The sequence below is a fragment of the Vanessa atalanta genome, chromosome 15, assembly GCF_905147765.1.
Source record: "Vanessa atalanta chromosome 15, ilVanAtal1.2, whole genome shotgun sequence".
Lineage (NCBI taxonomy): Eukaryota > Metazoa > Arthropoda > Insecta > Lepidoptera > Nymphalidae > Vanessa > Vanessa atalanta.
In genome coordinates, this window is record NC_061885.1 from 4,888,690 (window position 1) to 4,905,537 (window position 16,848).

A 16,848-nucleotide genomic window follows, 5' to 3' on the forward strand; every position below is an offset into this window, starting at 1 on the left:
AGTTGTTATTAAAAAAAGTTAAAAATAAATTTCCCAAATGCCAGATGAATACTTAGAATAATGTGAATATTAACCACATACTTTGGGTACAAATCCTTGCAGGCATCACTGAATTTTGTTTAATTGTGTTTATAATTCATCTTCTGCTCGGCTGTCAAGAAAAACATCGTGACCTGCCCGATCTGCATGTGTCAAATGAAAATCGGCCACATGTTGCTGAGCCTAAGGAGGGTCCTTAAGTAGCGTGGTGATGTAAGCTTTAAACTCCAAATGTTCTTAAAAGGAGAGAAGTTTTATCCCAGCATGCTATTCATTTTTCTTTATTTAAATTCGATTAACCTTTAAGCAGTGTGCCAGTTAGTGCCAGTTAGAATATACAAACACAAACTATTAAAAGTAAAATGCAATAAATACTCCATAGTTTTATATTACCTATATAATCTTATTGAATATTGTTTTTTAAGTTTAACACAAACAATGGCTGCTGTACAGTAGTTGATGTAATTTATTTATTTTTCTTGGAACAATTGTTGTTCTTGAACCATCAATACTTTGCAAGATGCAGTAACGGCTATTTTAGAGAAAGATATTCAAAATCAACACTTTCGAATGCCGAGAAACTTTTTGGACTATTTACAGTTACAAATGCGTTTAAAATTAGTTCAAAGACACATCCAGACGTTCTTCATGGAAACTAAAATAACTAGTGACCACGTGCTTGGCACTGTCATCTCCTTGTTCCGTCTTCCGTTTCTTGCGACGGAGTATCGTCTGATTGCATAAATTGATATTTTCCTCTTACGTGCATACGTGTAACTATTGCAACAATATCAAGGAGGTGATCGTGTTTATATGGATATGTAAGTTAGATTCGAATTAAACCTGTTCTAAATATGAACTTGGGAGAGATTATTATACTGACTTCTTGCTAATATATACTATTACATGTATTTTACAAACACAAGATGCCTACTTATTTAAATTCAAATCAAAGTGCGACACTAAAGTTTCGATTTCACATACACTTTGAATTTCAAAATTCAAGTAATTCTTTCTTCCAAGGCTCATTGGTTGAAGTGACAAAATACTGTCATAAAGTCTTGCTTCAATATACAATGGAATTAATAGTCGAACAACAAGTTTCAATAATTGTTGTTTAATTATATTGTTGTTGAGTTCAAAATTCTCAATAATTGCAAATATTAAAAAAATAATAGGTAAGATTAAAACAAAAAATAGTTAATACTCTCATATACATACAAATCATATACATTTACTAAATAAAGAAAAAAAAATAACTGATTGTGTGTAACAGTGAATTTTGAATGTCACGACGTAAATGAACAACTTCTATTGAGAAGCCTCGTAAGCGTCGGTTAATATAGTATCTAATATTTCTGGCCCCTCATTGTGTATCATAACACTTGTTAAATCAAAGAGCAAATGAGAATCAACCGAAGAGGACGCAATAAATTTGCCAATATCAGTTCAGTCGTTTGCAATTGTCTTATCTTAGGGTTCAATGACTTGCCTTATCAACATTCTTCATTGAGCTCCTTATGATAGTAATGTCTAATGTTTACTATCGATAATTATCTAATTCCATAATTCACGTGATATGGTGCGCTATTGTGCGTACTATCAACAATTAAAGTATTTATAAAGCATTATATTATTTAAATATATAGCGTCGGCAAAAAATAAACAAATATATTAAAGATCTCTGATGATTTTATAATTTACTGAGACGAAAGCACCAGTAACTGTACGAATTTACAATATTAATAATAATTTAATTTATAAAATAACTAAAATAATGAAATTGTTAATATATGTTAGTCAATACATTAATAGTACGGTATATATATGTAGATATCGCTTTATTATTACAAATAGATAAATAGAAGTCTTAATACAAGTACGCAAGTCGTATATATACGTAAGTCTACTTCAAAAGATTACAATATTTTTAAAGCTGTATATCTAGGAATTAGTAGTGTTAAGTGGTATGTACTATACGTATTGAAAGTGTTCTAATTACGTTATAGTAATAATTATCACAATGATATATTATGTATGTATAATTAATTCAGTTTCTAAATACTGACCTAACAAACTTTGTTTGATGGGAGGTCAGTGATTAACCAAAACTTATCAGATACATAGCTGGCATATAGTTATATTTTATGCATATATGTCAACTGTACTTTTCATAGGCTTTTAATCTTTATTAAGAGATTAAAATAATCGAAATTTAATATTTTCATTTCAAAGAAATATTGAGATTATGTATATAAATTCAACAGTTTAACTTCGGGCTATTGAGTCACGAGTTGAAATGGAATAAGCTAAAATATGTGTGACTGATCCATTCCCGAACCGATATATGTATTTTGTGTATAAATAATAAAGCAATATTGAATTACGAGGTTATGTTTATGTTTTCTAGAAAAACGCGACGCTTTCACCGTTTATAATCATACTCACCTTCAACATACTGTTTACAAACAATAAACGTCCTTTGTATTTTGTTTTTGTTAACGGACGATAACAATAATTGTCACTTGTAAATATTTTTAAATTGATATTAAAATATATGTTTTCTTTTTTTGTTAAAATTACAAGTAATTTAGTATTTAATATATAAAGTGTTGCCTACTGTATTACATAGAAAATGTATAAGAACGACAAATATACAAAATTTCTTGACATATACTTTAAAAAGACAACAACACAAATACATAATCTACATACACACACATACATTGAGCCGAGGAAGCTATCTCTCGTATACGATCTCGAGTACTTATAAAAGCGGTGCCCTGCGGCCTCAACGGCATTAAATTTGTATCATAGACTTGGAATAAATAAGTAAATTTTATGTTGCTATAATTTAGGACTCACCGATTTTGATGAAATAGACTTGAATAAAGATGTATGTATGTACATACCTTAGAATGGGAGTTTTATTATTGAAACACATTTGGTGTTATAAGTCGTTTTGAAAATTGCCCCGCACAAACAAACACACACATACAGACGTATTTTATGTTTTTGTTTTGGTAATTTTTTTGTAGTATTTTTTTTGCAATTTATTGATATAATAGATATATTTATCACGCTCCACGTACGCTACACACCACATGTTTTTCCTTTGGATCTTCGTACCTAATGTAAATGTAAAACCTTATTTTGTTTGCAAGGTTTGCAAATTTACGCAACTAAATGATGTCTCTTAAGTTAGTTTGCATTTTGCAATTTTACGAACCAATTAGGAGCATTATTTCTACGAAAACAAAAATCATCAAAGCATCAATCATCAACCATGTTCATATTAGGATTATTTTAAGAGATATAAGTGTACGTTGTTTGTGGTATAAACTACCCAATTTTTTATAATTGATTTCACTAGTCGTCTTGTAATTTAGTAAATATTAAAATTGGTTTAAAGTTTGATTTAAAAATAGAATTCAGCTTATTTTTAAGATAGAAGTATCGTAATCGTGTACATCTCTTAGTTATTTATATGATAACGAGTAGCCCGGAGCGGTGACCGACGAGATTGGATAATGGCACACCAATGGACGACTGAACTAAATTTATCTGAAGGGCCTTCTGAAATGCGTTCAGTGTTTTGTCTTAGACATTGACTGTTTAAAATAAGAATACCAGTGTTTTGACCGATTACTAACTTATTCGTTATGTAGATTTTATAATTGATTCATTAAAGTAAAGTTTCCTAGATAAATTTATCTTTCAAAAAATGAATGTACAAATATATTATATAACGTATGATATTTTTCGCAATAGATAGAAGTGTATAGCTATTTCATGAGATATAAACATATATATTTATATAAAGTACATACAGTAATATTAAATAGTTTAAAATATGATTATATGGGAAATTTTATTATCATGTTCTGAAATTGTTAAAGAAAATTAAAGCTATATCCGCAGGATATCGCCATTCGACATCCTCAGCTGCCTTGCGCTGTTTGGTTATTTCTGAGCCGCCTCTGTTTCGCGTCGTGTATTTCTTTTGGCAGCTCTACTGATCATGTGACGTGATGCGTAGGCGGATCTCGTCAAACCCATTGCATATAATATAAATAACAGTAAGGCCTGCGTTGCAGGGAACGTATATACAAAATTGTTTGCAATAAAAATTGTCTTGAATCAGAATGTCATGTCAAGACAGTTATTTCGCTTATTTCGCTTAATTGAGACCAATTTCAATTGCGGCAATAGAACGTTTGTGTGGCTTTCAGAACAGTTTTCTTTTAAAAAACGTGACTAGGCATTCGTTCGTACGTCCTTTTACTAAAAATAATTGCTAGTATTTTTATTAAAGACACAAGTGGTAAGCGTGAAATTGAATATTATTATATATTTTCTGAATTAATCAACAATTTAAACTTGTAGCAGTCCGCAGCCCGCCGTCGCCAAAGTCTGTGTTCGCCTTGACAACAAAACGAGGCTGTTCAAAGTATACATATAGGTCTAAACCTTGATTAACGCATTACGTGGATGAAAGATGTTTAAATATAATTTATATTGAATATAAATATAACAGTAAAAAGGCATGCATGCAAAGTAAAAAACGATGTATTACATAACTAACGAAATCCTCAAAACAATTAGTTGCAATATGTTATAAACAGGGGCGGCTTTGTTACCTTGGCTGCCCTTAGCCTACAGCAGATTGCCTCCATTGAATGATGTGAAGATATCAATAAGGTATATTTTTAGACGTGCTTTGTACACGTTTGTTTGTTTTTGAGTTTTTAAACGGTTACGACGTTGGGTGATCTGTTGGAGCGACTACTAAAATAAGCACACCCATCAAATTTTTGGCGCCTCCTGAATTTTGTCGCTTTTGACCTGGGCCTACTTGACTTACATATTGTATATATCGGGAACTGCGCCCCTGATATACAAAAGAACATGTCATTCAATTCTGTGTAATCAATACTCTAAATTTAACATGGCTGAAACTGCAAATATATAATAATATTATTATAGAATACTAAAACATTATTCTATATGTGCTGCTTCTTCTAGTAGGTATAAGTTTTATATATATTGGTTTATTTCCTTTTTCAGTTAGCCATTACATAAAACGTCTCATTTATTAGTATATATTTTGGCTCAGGCAATTAATGTCCGATTAAATCACCGAGGAGAAGGTAGAGTTAAATTACTATATCTACTATCGACAATTTTCATAAAATCCTCCATAAATAAAGTCAAGGATTATTCATTTCTGTCACATCTTATCTAATCCCGTTTTTTATTAAACGTCTAGGATTTCAAGCTTAGCTATCCTGTTATCAGCGACGTTGAATATTACTAATTATAAATTTAATCACTACGCGGTCAAGGTCTTAATCTTACTGTGTGCCAGAAAAAAGGGCTGGTTCAAACCATATAAATTAGGTCAATAACTTCCAATAAAACCGATTAATCTTAGAAATTTAAATGTAAAATAAAAAGAGGAAATAAATGTGAACATGCAATAACTGTTTTTATTATAATACGATTAAAAAGTAATTGTGATTGAGACAAAATAATATTTTGTAATCGTTTTTTAACTGTAGATAAAAATAAATGATAACACGTATTAACATAATAGTTATGTTATTCTTGCAAAACGATAATTATAATCAAAATATTATAAATATCTATCTCATTTGTCACAATATCTTATTTTTAACATATTATCATCTCCCTATCTAGAGAGTAATGTGTGCTGATCCTGTGTGTGTTATCTTTTCGAGGTCGTTCACATTTGACATTCGCTTTTTAAGTCTGGCCAGTAATGAGCAAAATGTTAATCTAAAGTACCTACCGTATTTTATTAGTTAATTAAGAATAATTTTTTTATTAATTTAGATCATGATAAAAATAACGATGTTAACAATTAAGGAAATATTTATATAATAGGATTTGATGTAAAGTTGTTTGTTGTTTTTTTCAGACGCAGATGAGCGGTGATCGTCCCGGATCACAGTGCGGTCTGACATCTTTGCTTCCGATGTCGTGTCGCGGTCGAGCCGCTGCATTCGCTCGGGACTTGCACTCACGACTACGCAGCCTTGGCGCTGCAGAGGGGGATGAATGTGAAAATAACTGGCTTTCCACGAGCGACAGTTCCACTCATCGACCTTCCAGTTCCACACACTCGCAACGAGACATAGATACTTTTTATGATTTTGAACTAGAATGTGAGAGTCCGTCTAGTCCTGTTGATGGCTTTGAGCCATCTTTTTCGGAAAGGCAACATGTAGACAGAGATCCGCCATTTTACGATGTAGATGCCGAATCAGAACTAAAAGAACAAAGTAAATTAATGCTGAAACAACCAGACAAGGGCAAAAATGGATTTAAATTTTCTACTGCATTTTATACAGAATCACCCGTTAAGCTCCAACCAGGTCCGAGAGAAAATGGTCACGTTGATAAGCCCTTATATTCTCCTATAACTTTTGAAGGCTGTGCCCGACACAATAGTTACGATGAAATCGATAGTGCAATACAACATAATTCAGTTACAACAACAGATCGAAGTTTGATTCCACACTTAAACTCAGTAATAGACAGCGATTCTGAATTTGAATCAGCGAAAAGTGATCCTTCTGATAGCAGTGATCAGATTGGGGCACAATCCAAAAAAAATGATATAACAGAGGTTTTTGAAGACTTGTCAGTTACTGATAGTGAGACGCTCAACGAAAAAGAAGAAATATCAACAGCAAGTGTTGATGATCTGAATTTAAGCGATTTAAACGAAATTAATATATGCGTAAGCAATGGGCTAACAGAAATAGTTACCAGTGAAGTTCCTATTGATAAAGACCTGTCACCTGCTCCTGAGATTGACCCGTCATTGCTTAACGCGGAGACTAAAACCGAAGATGAATCTGAAGATGATAAGCCACAACGAGTACGCCGCTGCTCATCGTTAAAAACGGGCAAAACACCCCCTGGTACCCCAGGTCGTAAAAAAATTGTGCGCTTCGCTGATGTGCTAGGACTCGACTTGGCAGACGTGAAGACGTTTATGGATGAAATACCAGTTATTCCAAAGTCTGCTTACGATGATCTCTCTGGTTGTGACGTTCAAAGTTCACCGCCATCGCGACCTCCCCCGCGACTCGGTGCTTTAACATTAGTTCCTTTGTTTCAACTACCGCGCGACGTTACAGAGAAGTTAGAAAAACAAACTGTATGCTTGGAAAGCTCCCGAGTCTGCGACGGTGTTCACGTCACAATTTGCGGCTCAGTGCGAGTACGAAATTTGGATTTTCATAAGACTGTTCATATTCGCTACACTATGAACCGTTGGCGGACATACACAGACTTACAGGCAACTTACGTACAGGGATCATGCGACGGTTACTCAGACCGTTTTCAGTTTGTTTTATACGCACCCTGCATTTCGTCCGGACAAAGATTGGAATTGGCAGTGAGATTTCAATGCAAAGGCCAGCAATTCTGGGACAGTAACAATGGAACTAACTATTGTTTCGATTGCTTAGCTCTCGGAGTAGCGCAGCCAGCACCGTCATCACCGGGGACTCTCCACCCTTCCGTGGACTGGCACCCGTCCTTCTACTGAATTAGCGTCCAACACGGATGGTGTAGCGTTTATGATGAGCGTCGGTGGCGAACGATTGGGAGCGAGAAGTCCGGCACCTCCCGGTCCGGCTGTGTGTGTGCAGAGAGGCTCGCGGAAACGCCCGTTGCCGGTCACATTCCTGTGCCTGTATAAATTGCAGCTGCAAATTTTTTCGTTTGCAAATGAACTTAAATTATTATTGAGGCTTCGTATAACTCTTGTGATATACAATTTAGATTAGGCGTAGGATATGTAAATACGGGCGTTTGACTCGTTTAGAGTGGCATTTGCCGTAACGACGTTTGTTTGTAGAATTATTTGTAGGTACTATTAATTTGTAGTACAACGTCCCTGTGGACAATAAAAAGCAATAGTAGGTACTGAATAATGTGCCGAGCGAGGCGCGAGCCGCCCTCACTGTTCCTTTGTATATAGATCGAGAGATAAATTCTGAATGATATTAATTAATACATATTTTAATAAAACTTTTTACGAAACTATTAGTCATATTGAATACCTTTATCTCGAAAAAACAATTAGTTAGCAAGTTTTATTCACAATAACTACGAAATTAGATAAATAACTATATGATTAAAAAATATTAAAATATATTATGACAGAATTAGCCTTGTTAGTTTTTTACAATGTTTTATCAATTGTTACAATATAGTTGTCAACATCGATGTCAGTTATTATAAAGTGTCCTTACTGGCAACCCTTAAAACTGTATGTGCTGTACTATATAGGTAATGTTATGAAATCGATGTAATATTTTCTATTTTTTTAAATACAGAATCATGACAACTCGATACATAATTATTAATACAGGAGATATATTATTTGTTACGAGTATATTGGATTTTGAGATTCTATTTTTAAAATGAGACTAATAGAAATAACGGAATTAAATTATTATTATTAATATTTATAACGATGATTTTTATTTTATATGTACCTGAAATCTTGTAATGTGGCCATATTATTGATTACTTTATAAACGCGGAAACGCTATTCTATTGGATTTTTATTAGTATTGTTATTTTTGACACCTGTTTTAGCAATAAATCTACGAATAAATGAATGTGCATAATATCATGATCTTGTTGTTTAATTTTTCTCCACTTGCTTTAATCAAACGATACTATTGAATTAAATAAAATAAAAATTTTCACTATATACTATATTATGATATTTATGTAATGTTATGTTATTCATTATTTTAATGTTTTTATGGAATATGTTTGTATTATAATAAAAAAATAATCCACTGAGTAAAAGTTTGAGGGGACATTAACGAAGTGTAAATGACACTTAATATAATACGAAAAAAATCATTTAAAATTTTATGATGTACTTTTATTTTACAATATCGTTTAAAGACTAAACATATCACAATTATTGAATGATACAGTAAATAAATTAGTAAATAAAGTAACATTTACAGAGTAAACTATCGAAATTAAACTTAAAAGAAGAGTATATTGTACAAAAGTTCACCCGTCTGACACTGGTGGATACAAATATAAGTTTCTAAATAATATATAAAATATATATTAGGAGCTCCTATTATATTCTATAATTAATTCCTTATCATTTTACTTATTGCTAATGTAGGTACTACTGACGATGTTTAAAAAAAAAACGCCAACAATACATCATGTAGGTACTGGACGATATTTTGAACATACTTTTTTACTATATGATAAAAATATCATCATATGTTCTTATTCAATCTCTGCGTATATTATCATCAATAAGTGATGTGCCAAATTGGTCTACTTTGGCGTCATTTATAAAGATACTAGACTGGTCCTAATCTCACCTATTTTACATATATAACTTAGAAGTTGATATATTAAAAAAAAAACTTGAAATTCTAATGAATAAAGAAAGGACTTTTAATTTTATTACTGTATATGAGGCTGTGCATATTTTAACGATGTACGCTTATGTTTAGTCGTATGTGTATATAACTCATATACGTATCCATATTAGCATAGATCACTTGATTTTTATAAAATATTTATTTATAAAATCGTATAAGTAATAAACACAGTAAAATAAAGAATAATATTTAAGAGACCAATTGAGCGACTAATTTCAATGAATAGTTTTGAAATATTAACAACAGATGGCTTTACTCATCTTACAAGAACATGTAGGTTAGCGAATACTCAATAGATGTCACTAGGGCTTATTAGATGCGATGTACTACATATTGTTGTTAATAACAGAATAAGTATTGATTGTCCTCTTATTTTTTTATAATAATTAACATCTCGACCTACTTATTTAAATTTTTTAGAATCTTTTTCCACTTTGTATAGTCTATATTCTTAAACATACATTATAAATTTACAAGCAGTCTTCGCGGTGTTATAGCATATTGAAATTCGTGGCAGTTCTTGTGTTAGTAATCTCAGGCAGTGTGATGGAGGAGTCTTTGAGTGCTTTCAATTGCATATGCAGTCTTTGTTTGCAAAATTCGTAAAACTCGATCTCTCGCGTGAAGTTCGCGCGGACTATCTGCTTCACCGCTTCCGATACGGGTGGCTTGAAGGCGTTTCGATTGATACGATTAAATTTGTTCAGTTCCTCTGCAAAGAAAATATACACGTATATAAATTATATATAACAAATTCACATATTAATTTTTAAATGACATTCATATAGTATATGAATTTAGTAGCCTTTTTTTGGCATTGGTTAGCGGACTAGCATTTGGGCCACCTAATGGTAAGTGTGCATCACCGCCCAAAGACAAAGACGCTGTAAGATATATTAAACATTCCTTACATCACCTATGCGCCACCAACCTTGAGAGCTAAGATGTTATGTCCCTTGTGCCTGTGATTACCGGCACACAACAATACAGAGTACTGTAATTTGGCGGTAGAATATCTGATGAGTGGGTGGTACCTACCCAGACGGGCTTGCACAAAGCCCTACCACCAAGTGAATTAGTGAATCAATTCTTAAAATTATATATCCTTACTCATAGGAGTAAATAACATATATGCTTGCCATTTTCGACCAATGACTACGGGTCAAGTAATTCTATGCTTACCCCAGTACATTTGCAAAGCGCCACGGAAAAATCTCGGGATATACCGCTCCATGGCAGTTAGGGTTGAGTTCATGTCTTCAAGCACACCCACTACAGCGTATTGCTGTTCAACAACGCGCTTGGCACGCTGAAGAGCTTCTAGACTGTTGAATGGTCTGGAAAAACAAAGTTTTTAATTAGTACGATAATAACGAAATATTAGGTAGTTAAACTACCTACTTACTGTATACAGTATACGATATATAGACGAACTATAGTTCGTCAGTACGCTGTAATGTTAAAATAAAAAATAAAATTTTGGGAATTCTATTACAAAGTGCGTATTTTGTTCTTCATAATTTTAATAATACAATCTTACAAGATGAGAGATTATATACTCACGTGCACTGCGGGTCGTGACCGCAGAAGAACAAGGTTTGCCTGCGATGGTCGCCGATACCTTCATGTGTTTCGCCTTCCAGATAGCGGCATTCGCGGTCGCCGCTTAAGACACACGTTTCAAAATCCTATAATTAAAATAAAATAATCAATTTAAAATCACGAAAATAATCAATAATGAATATTTTACCAGCTTTTCAGCCCAGCATTGGGCTAGATGTTTTTTTAAACTAATCTCAAAAATTATCTATGCAGTACAGAGAATTATGAATACCGGTCCAAATAGTAAAATTAATTATATATGTATACCTTTGTACAATATAGGTAGTTGTATTTTGATTTTTTTTATTAAATACTAATAATAAGTTTTTTAGACGTATTAATAAATATAATGTCCCAATTGTAAAAGAAAAGGCAGATGCAACAGACGGATCACAATATTATTTATTAACCCCTACTAATATTTTTAACAACTGTTCATAGACCCTTGGAAATCAAATAATAATAATGTTTTTCTCTTTTATACTATAATATATCTTGGCTTATGTGTTTGTTAGGAAAATCTTTCATCTTTTTTTTCAGTTAAAGCCATAATCGATTTAATATGGATAGTAGCGACAATGTAAATCTATATTACAGGTTAAATACATTCTTTTCTTGTGCGCGGCCGTAATCGAGTAAATATATAAGTAAGAACATCACGTATTTTAGCTTTGTTTAAACAAAAACTGGCGACTTTCGATACGCACGTCTTTCGATCCTTAACAACAAGCGTTTGGCATTCACAATTATTTTAAGTTTTTATTGTTATTATTTTACTGCGTTTTAAAGTACATATTCGAAAAGATCAGCTTTGTCACAACTTTTACTCGGAGGAAAATGACTTCAGAACTGAATCACAGTCATATTTTATACATGACCATGATTCTTTATTCTCCCTGTCTTTTTATTGCGCTTTATATTAGAAAGTTTGATAAGATAATCTATTAGTGTGGATTTAAAAAAAAAAAAGAAATTTTATGGGCACACTCTTTTCAATATTGTTGGATGTATCTATTACCTAATTATGATGAGAAGGTTTTCTTTCTCTTTTTGCTTAATATTTACTTTCCTAATTAAATGTGCCAGCAATGCCTCCCCGATTGAACCCTGGTCTGGTTAAGGTCTGAATTTACTAAAACACGATAACAACTATCTTTTAAACATAAATGTAATCCTTTAAAGGACACCGATTTTCATATATTTCCAAACTTCATAAAAAGGCGAATCTCTATAACAAACACTCTATCACAATGTCACCTTCTTATGTGATTAATTAATAACAACGCTGTGACAACGCATGGCTTTTACTCATAATAAAGATCCCTAAACATTTTCATAAACGATTTTCATATTTCGACAAAGCCTACTGTACTGTAGTAACTTTTAGATTGTTTTACTAAACAAAATAATTTATTTTTAATTTAATTTTTTTCTTTATGACTTTTTTTTAAAAGTATTTGGTTAGGTCTTCCGGTGATGGATACAGTTTATTTAAAAATAAAAAGATTAAATAAGTGCGCAAATCAAGAGGATGTATAAATTAGTTATAACATTTTTTTACATCGTTGTCGAATGAACTTCTAAAGGCGAGTTAAAATGTATTTCTTTTTTTAAACATAAAGGACGTTACCCTATCCTTATCAACACTTTAAATAAAAGTAACTGAAAATATATTTTATGATTATTTAAACTCTAATTAGAACATCATGTTTTTTGTTCCACCAAAACTAATTTATTTTTTGCCTTCAGCTCGCGCCTCGTCCTGTCTGTATAAAATAAATAGCTGTTGTGAGCACTTTGTTTAACAATAGAAGAATAATTAACTAGAAAAAACTTTATTCCACGTGCAGTCGTTGACGCGATTATTTTTTCTAAGCTTATTAATGTTATAGTAACATATTGAATAATAATACCATTGAAATAAGCAGTTAAAAGGATTGACAAAAATAAAAAAAATAATAATATTTGTCTTAAGAATTCTTGATTTTTGTGATTATAGCCGGTTCGGCAAACGAACTGTCGGTAAGACGTGACAATCCTCTATAGACAATGGCTGTGGGAAATATGAACCAATCCTCAAATCGCTAATGCAAGGTTGTTTTAAAAATGGAAATCTTTGTGAAATTGTAAATTCATAAGTAATGACCCGTAAATTGAAAACTAATTAACAATTAATCTTGCTTGCTGGCCATCAATCTGAAAAGATCTTTATAGTGGCCGCGCACGCTCAGTCTATTAACTGCCAATAGTAATCTGTCACGGGCTCTTTTGAGTCACGAGTCAAGAGAAATATTATCCTTTTCAATTCAATCTATCAAACGTAATAATATTATTACATTGCTGCATAAAGGACGGATTTGGACGATCATTATTGTCACCTTAACGCCCAATTTGTTAATATGTTTTTATAGAGAAATATTTTTCACGATCAATAAAACCAATTTGTCGCTACCAAAAAGATATCAGTTTTTTGCAAGTTGTAAAAAATAAAAGAATACGAAAGGGTTCGCTGCTCTCGAGTCGATAAAAAACACAGGATTTTACATCTGTAGAAGTAGAAATAACTACAATTTATATTGGGAAGAGATCAGTTTAGCTCTTATCTCAATAATTCTGGCTTAACAAACATTTGACTGATTATTTAAACTTGTATTCACCATTTTAGCAATAATTAAATCTATAAATTATGGAAAGGTGTATATTCTTAATCATGAAAACGGCGACGTGATTTCACGCGTCTGTTCTGATGATAGGAAACAGTCTTCTCGAAGTATGTCAATCATTCCTCGATCAATGTATTAATATCGTAAATGCAACTGGAGTAGTTAATTATACTTCAACAAAGTTGATTTATCACAGCTCAAAAACACAACATTAACATAACATTAGCAGCCTGTAAATTTCCCACTGCTGGGCTATTCATATTGATTCATATATATGAGCTAGGATATTCCACCACACTGCTCCAATGCGGCTTGGTGGAATACACATGTGGCAGAATTTCGTTGAAATTATACACATGCAGGTTTCCTCACGATGTTTTCCTTTACTGCCGAGCACGAGATGAACTATAAACACAAATTAAACACATGAAAATTCAGTGGTGTATGCCTGGGCTTGAACCTGAAATCGTCGGTTAAGATGCACGTGTTCTAACCACTGGGTCAACTCGACTCAAAAACATGCAACTATTTATTATTTTAATTGTATGATTGCATCAATATATTTATATATATTTCATTTCTAGTGTTTCGTAATAAAGTAAAGCAAAATTCATGGCTATAAAAGCGTTTAAGCCTAAGAAGCGTTTGTGTTTTAATGAATATCAATGGACAGCCCATTGCAGAGAAATCGCTGCAGGCATCTAAAATTTAAATCCATTCGTTTTCAAATAAAACGTGATTTATTTTACGCACTTACTCTGAGATCAGTGTTATTGGGTAACCTCAGTTTAAGGTGTAAATCATATTTCCATACTTTAACTATAATTTAAAAGGTTAATAACTCTTTTATAAAATACTTTGTTAATAAAGTAGGTAGGTATGATTTGTATTATTAAGTGCTAAATTTTTTCATATTTTTTTTTCTTTATCATTCTTAGCAGATGATAAAGTCTTATATCAAGCATGGATGGGTCTTCATCGTGCTAATAATGTTCGAAAGGTTCACGAGTCATTTAATATGATCCATAAAAACATCCGGAGTTGCAGTGTGAAGCGTCTTTAGAAGTAGCGCGTGACTGATTGTTAGCCTATTGATCCGCAAATTGACGCCCGCGTCGGCCGACCGGGGCTAATGAACAACTGACGGGGAATGAAGTTCGCAGCATGAATGATGATTCCTCACTTTGGAAGAAATCGAAGTGACACAATAAAATGATTATTGCCCTTACGGGAATAAGGCTTCTTTTTGGGTGATTGGATTAATCGATTGCGTTCGTGGTTCTAACTGGCGTGAGGAAGCGTGAGGCATTCGTCTCACTTTAGATGGCGATTGGCAGATGAAAACTTAAGAATGGATTTTTTTTTTTATTAATCGATGCTACCACACAGCTACCACGAGACCATTAATTGGTTCAATCATATGTATCATAACGTGATCCAATAATAATTATGACATACAGAAAAATATGCATTCGATATCTGTAACTAATCGGAGTAAAAAAACATTTCTAAAAAATATAAAACCTCGTTTTAATAGGTTTTTCTAGTGACAATGTAATATATGGTTTAAAAATACAATAGATACTTTTTATGTTACTATTATGTCTTACTATAAATGTCTTTTCCTCACCTTTTTCAGCCAAGCCGGATCAGGCAAAGGGAGATCAGGGAAGGCCCTTTTGCGTTCCACGTAGTACCACGGGGCCCGCACGTAGTAGTACCATGATATAACTCGTTCAACGGGGTCACGTACTACGTTTACGTAGATCGGCGATGGGTAACCGTATCTGAAAATAAATTATTCATTAAGTAAGTATCAGTCAAGATAAATATCGTTCTATTCGTAATATTACTTTTAATATACATAATTTCTATCAAATATTTTTGTTGTTTATCTGTACATGATGATGTACTAGTTTTTCGTTAATAATTATTTTGTTAATAATTATTAAACTCATAATTAAAATAATGTTCTACCTAATCCGTGCGGGGGAAAACAAGTTGTCTACAAACATTGGAATTAAATTTTCAGTAATCGTAGTATTTGTATTATATAGCCAATTCGACGTTACTCTGTCAAGTACAATGAAAACTCCATGTTTAAACTCACAATGGACTAAAATTATAGATTAACAAAAACGTAATCAAGTTTTCTCTATTTCCATTTGGATCTTAACAATTGAGCAATTTAAGAGCACGAACAGTTTCTAAACGTAATTATCCGGTTGTATGGCGGGTGACTGTTTAATCATCCGTACAATTAATGCGAGTAACATTAATATCGATTATCATTAATCATATAGGTCGGTGCCATGTGTGTGTGAATTTTTAAGCTAGATTAAGTTGGAATCGCCATAATGTCTTCTAGAAAAAGAGGTTACTAATGATACAGATTATGTGAAAAAGTTCCAAATATTATGCAATACTGAAATTTTACTAGCGACTGTCTCAACTGCGTTTAGACACTGTCCGATATCAAATACCTGTATTTATTTTATGATAGGTAGACAGACAGACTAATAGTAAGTAAACATCTCTGCCTATAGCCATTGGTTAAGAAATTTAATCACTGGTTACACTATCAATACGACAACAACATCCGATCTAAGACGTATCCTTTAATGTCTATAATTACACTGGCTCTTTCAGCCTTCCAAACCGATCATCAATACAAGGTTTGATGGTAGAATATAACTAAAAAGTGGGTGTACCCGTTAATAATATTATACAAAAATATCAGAGCTATAATACTAATAAACATGTTTATGGATTTTGACAATATTAAGAAAATACATTTTTAAATTTGGAAACCTATATAAAATAAATATACTTTAAGAAAAAAAAAGGTTCTTTGTAGGTACGATAGTTTTAAGCGCAAAGTATCATGATACTGTAAGTAGATATTTTAATAAGTTATCCGTTGGTACACTTCACACTATACTTTTTCCTTTACACAGAAATAATTTCACTAAAATAATGACTTGGCGTTAAAGGATTATTTATTTTATTAGTTTAGATTTTATATGCTGGCGCTTATGTTCATTCTAATTATTGTAACCTCCGCCGACAACGACTGT

At 32.4% G+C, this 16,848-nt stretch overlaps 2 protein-coding genes across 4 annotated transcripts in view; one reads left to right on the plus strand and one right to left on the minus strand.

Annotated features, from left to right (window-relative positions):
* LOC125069602 (glycogen-binding subunit 76A) overlaps positions 1-8,719 on the plus strand; it is a 39,525-nt gene extending 30,806 nt beyond the window's left edge. For all 3 annotated transcript variants that reach the window (XM_047679159.1, XM_047679158.1, XM_047679156.1), the window contains exon 2: positions 5,981-8,719. In XM_047679159.1, the coding sequence (XP_047535115.1) occupies positions 5,987-7,621 (1,635 nt within the window). In that variant the 5' untranslated portion in view covers positions 5,981-5,986 and the 3' untranslated portion in view covers positions 7,622-8,719. The remainder of the gene's footprint in view (positions 1-5,980) is intronic.
* Positions 8,720-8,955: 236 nt separating this feature from the next.
* The window catches only part of LOC125069496 (heparan sulfate 2-O-sulfotransferase pipe), a 68,447-nt gene continuing 60,554 nt past the window's right edge, over positions 8,956-16,848 (minus strand). Inside the window, exons 7-10 of the mRNA XM_047679010.1 lie at positions 15,402-15,558; positions 11,070-11,194; positions 10,689-10,843; positions 8,956-10,218 (exon numbers count right to left, since the gene is read on the minus strand). Coding sequence (XP_047534966.1) covers positions 9,998-10,218; positions 10,689-10,843; positions 11,070-11,194; positions 15,402-15,558 — 658 coding nt within the window. The 3' untranslated portion in view covers positions 8,956-9,997. The remainder of the gene's footprint in view (positions 10,219-10,688; positions 10,844-11,069; positions 11,195-15,401; positions 15,559-16,848) is intronic.